The sequence below is a fragment of the Chaetura pelagica genome, unplaced genomic scaffold (assembly GCF_000747805.2).
Source record: "Chaetura pelagica isolate M959 unplaced genomic scaffold, ChaPel_1.0 scaffold39, whole genome shotgun sequence".
In the NCBI taxonomy this organism is placed as follows: Eukaryota; Metazoa; Chordata; class Aves; order Apodiformes; family Apodidae; genus Chaetura; species Chaetura pelagica.
Genome location: NW_009954614.1, coordinates 1061407 through 1065435, shown reverse-complemented (window position 1 = coordinate 1065435; position 4029 = coordinate 1061407). Strand labels below are relative to the sequence as shown.

The 4029-nt window shown below is 39.9% G+C and overlaps 1 protein-coding gene across 1 annotated transcript in view; it reads left to right on the top strand.

Moving 5' to 3' along the window:
- Positions 1–365: 365 nt before the first annotated feature.
- MAEL (maelstrom spermatogenic transposon silencer) overlaps positions 366–4029 on the top strand; it is a 12116-nt gene continuing 8452 nt past the window's right edge. Inside the window, exons 1-2 of the mRNA XM_010005508.1 lie at positions 366–416; positions 2523–2625. Coding sequence (XP_010003810.1) covers positions 366–416; positions 2523–2625 — 154 coding nt within the window. The remainder of the gene's footprint in view (positions 417–2522; positions 2626–4029) is intronic.

The window sequence follows — 4029 nt, the reverse complement described above, 5'->3', positions numbered from 1 at the left end:
CGTGTCCGTGCTGGGGAGGCCTCGTGTCCGTGCTGGGGAGGCCCCTTGAGGCCCCGTGTCCGTGCTGGGGAGGCCTCTTGAGGCCTCGTGTCCGTGCTGGGGAGGCCTCGTGTCCGTGCTGGGGAGGCCTCTTGAGGCCTCGTGTCCCTGCTGAGGAGGCCTCGTGTCCGTGCTGGGGAGGTTACTGGAAGCGTATGGGTCAGTGTTGGCAGTTCTTACCAAGATTGTGTCCTTTGGGAATGCACAGTTAGTGTCTTACTTGGAGTTTGTTAGTGGGACTGCTGGAAGGAAGCAGTAAACCTGTTTTTTTTTTAACTATTGCCTTCAAGTTGCTGAATGAGGAGGAGAAGATGATCTATATGGAGATGGCTCGTAAGTGGAAGGAAGAGAAACGCGCTCAGAAGACTGTGGAAGAGGTAAATGCTGAGAAAAGAGCACCTTTTAATGTAGTTAAGTAAGGGGAGGAGTAAGCAGTGTTGGGATTTGGTCAGCTCTGCCCCTATGGGAGATCACCTGCTCTCCATAGCCTCCAGCCTCTGGAGGTTATGAGTGCTGTGATAATCCATGCTGCTATAAAGGGTAGGAAGAAAACTGTTAGACTTTGGATTGAAGGTGGGAATACTCTCTGCCACTTAAACCAGCACAGTTTTTTTCCTTTGGGTTCTTACCAAGTCGAAGTAGTTCTCTAACAATTTAGTTTTATGTTTAGCAATGTTTTGCAGTGACTGACTTACAGTGTCTTTTTATTTATAATGCTGTAAATTGGTACATTTTCTGGTCATAGGTTCATGTTGCTTTTGCTTTGTGGATGTTCTTAATTTAGGCGTTCCTTGCCTGATGCCTTCAAACCACATCTTACATGCAGCTGATACGTAATTCTGAAGTGTGGCTCTGTGGTGGACCAAGTCAATAAAATATTGTACCCTATGCACAAAAAGAATAATTACACCTTGCCATTATTTTTAGATTGATTTGATTATTGAGAGAGTAGTAATGCAGTGGTGGAGGACAAAATCCCACGATGTAGAAGTAAGCAGTTATATTAAGCTGAATGTGATTGCAGTCAGAAATAGTGCTGAATGGGTCCTTTCTGTTATTTACTGTCTTGAAAATGTATGTATGCCCCTTTTTTTCAACCCCTTCTCCTTCTGTCTGTCTCTTTCCCACCAGTACCCTGTAGCATAGTTTGCTTCAGAGTTTTAGTTACCTGAGGTCTCAGTAAGCTTATTTTGTCCAGTCTTGGTTGGCAAGTGTAAAAACTTGTGTCAAAGCAAAGAGCCCAGTTGAGTAAATGGAGAATGCTGCATTGATTTCTTAATCTCATATTGCTAGATACCGTGAGCTACAAATTGTGAGGGTAAGTTCTAGGTCTTAAAACACATGGTTCTAGAGAGAATGACAGGATTATTATTGTAGTATGGAGTAACTAGTAAATCTGGATCAGTTAATTTAGTAAATCTAGACTACTAGGGGGATGTTAGGCAGTGTTTTCTGGTTTGGGGGCCTGCCTGTATGGAAAAGAGCTGTTTAGAAAATGATTATCATGTTATTTGAGCAGGCTTGGAGTATGTAATTAATGAAGTTCCATTTTCATATACAATGAAGAGCTACATGAAATGACAGTTAAGTAATAAACAGAGGCTTTTGGTTTCCTTCTACAACTGCCAGCTTTTTAGAAAATTGTAATCAGGGGAAGGAATAATTCCTTTACCAAAATAAAGAACATAAGCCTTATTGCCTGTCAGTGGAAATAGGGAGTTGTGTATGTATGAGATTATGTATGTTCTCAATTTATTGATCACATTGCTGTACACAACCACTGCTATTTTGTGTAGTGAAAGGTCTTGGTCATTTTTTGGAGGTGACCTGAGCTTATTTGGATGGGACCAGTTCCTCATTTTATTTTAAATAGTTCAAACTGATAACCAACAAACTTTGGTTAAGATGGTAGTCTGGATTTAGTGTACCTAAATGTGGATGTTATTCCCAGTGTGGGTCTTGAATGACTGAATTCTGTAAGACTGCCAGGTTTATCTTCCTGTCCTTCTAAAAGCTTATTGTTCATTTGTGGATTTGCAGTGCTTAGTGGGTGCATGTGCCCTTCTTACTTGCTCTGTGCCAGAGCGATCTGATTGCTCCCTTAAGGTTTATCAGCTTTTCATTAGTCCCATGCCTGGCAACTAAAGCATGTGCCAAACTATTTCATACACTTTATGGAAAAAAAATATTGAAATTACAATTTGAAAATTTCCTCACCTGTGGGAAGTGGTTGAACCTAGCAAAATTTTATTTATTTATTTATTATATTTTTTAAATTTAGTTGTAGGATACCTATCTCTGTTAGAAGAGGAGTTTTGCCTTCCTGGTCTACTACACAGACACTTATAAATAAACTGCAGACTTGTTCCACCTTTCCATAACTGTTACTGGATGTCATATGTTCCTCAAATAGAAGCAAGTGAAGGACTTTATTGGGGGTTTGTAAACTCTTCAGATTTTTTTAACAGTTTCATCTTTTCCAGACATGTAATCTGGATCATCCAGTTCCTGATTGTCTGACCACAAAGATGGGCAGTGTTACTTCTCTTCCAGATGCCTCTGCTATGTCTTGGAAGAATGATCAGGGTATAGTAATCTTAAAGCAGTTGATCCTGGTAGATAAAAGCTTGCCCTTTGTAGATATTCTCAAAGTCTGTTTACCTTTTGTTAATAGCCATTTGTGTCTACTGTTTATTTGTTTTAACCTAATGGTCTACTGTTGTAAAAAGGTCTTTTGTAGTATAGAGGGAAGTTAGTGCAAATGTTGCTGTTGTGTCATGTCTGTCCCTCTCCCCAAAATAATTGTATCCTCTGTTTTTTAGCTTGATGGGAGTATGGTCACTAATAGTTCCTTTATTTCAAGGTTTTTAAGGAAAGAGTAATTCTTCAACTCCTGTGTTTATGATTTACAAGGCTTAATCCAAGTTCAGCATAAAGTAATACTTGTACCAACTTTAAAGGGTGAAGAGTTGTTAGATATCAGTTTAAAATTTATATGGTAGAGGTGTTAAATAAAATTATGACCTGACCTCTGGGAGAATAAAAGAGGGAATACGTACTTTGTTAGTGGTTCTATAACATCCTGGCTAGCTTCCTTAGATCCATTGAAAACTAAACCTTTCTTATCTGTACCTCCTCTTCAAAAGGATGTTTTTGTTAGAATTGTGTAATGAACACATCCGTAATCTTTTCCCCATGAGTATTACATTATTCTGAAAGATGATAAATGGAACACTTACAAGATAAGTCAAGCAGCCAGTTAATACAAGCTGTATGTCCTGTGTGGTTAGGTTTCACCTCAGGCCTTTTACCTAACTAGTCTCTTGAAGTATTTTCATGTTGTCATGGTTATGGAGGGACAGGAAACAGTAGCTCCATAAAATGTGTAATAAAATGTGTTAGTTTCCTCCCTGCCAGAGGTCACGCTCCCCTGTCATTGTGATGCAGATTTAATCAGTTTGATCATGGTGGCTTGGGCTGACATGATTGATCTTTAAACTGAATGAGAGTGATAACGATAACGGGTAACTGAGATGCGTTTTGTGATGCTGCTCCTAAATACTTCTCAGTAAAAGTCCTATATGGTTCCCTGTATCCATATCTGTTTTTTCGTAAGGTAGAAGAGATATCTTTCCTATAGCCTTGCATCTTGTAGAGTTCAAGACCCATGTCAGAGAGCACCAGCATTCAAACTTAGGACAACTGGTTTTATATGCTATGAATAAAGTCTGGCATACAGCATCATTTCTGTGTAGAAGCATTTATACTTATCGATTATTTAGTAGAACAAGTAGCATGTTTTGATGAGGGGCAGAACTTAAGGGTTGCCCCTCGGTTCAAGAAGGACAGGGAACTGCTTTCAAGAGCCCAGCGCAGAGCCACAAAGATGATGAAGGGAGTGGAACATCTCCCTTATGAGGAAAGGCTGAGGGAGCTGGGTCTCTTTAGCTTGGAGAAAAGGAGACTGAGGGGTGACCTCATCAATGTTTT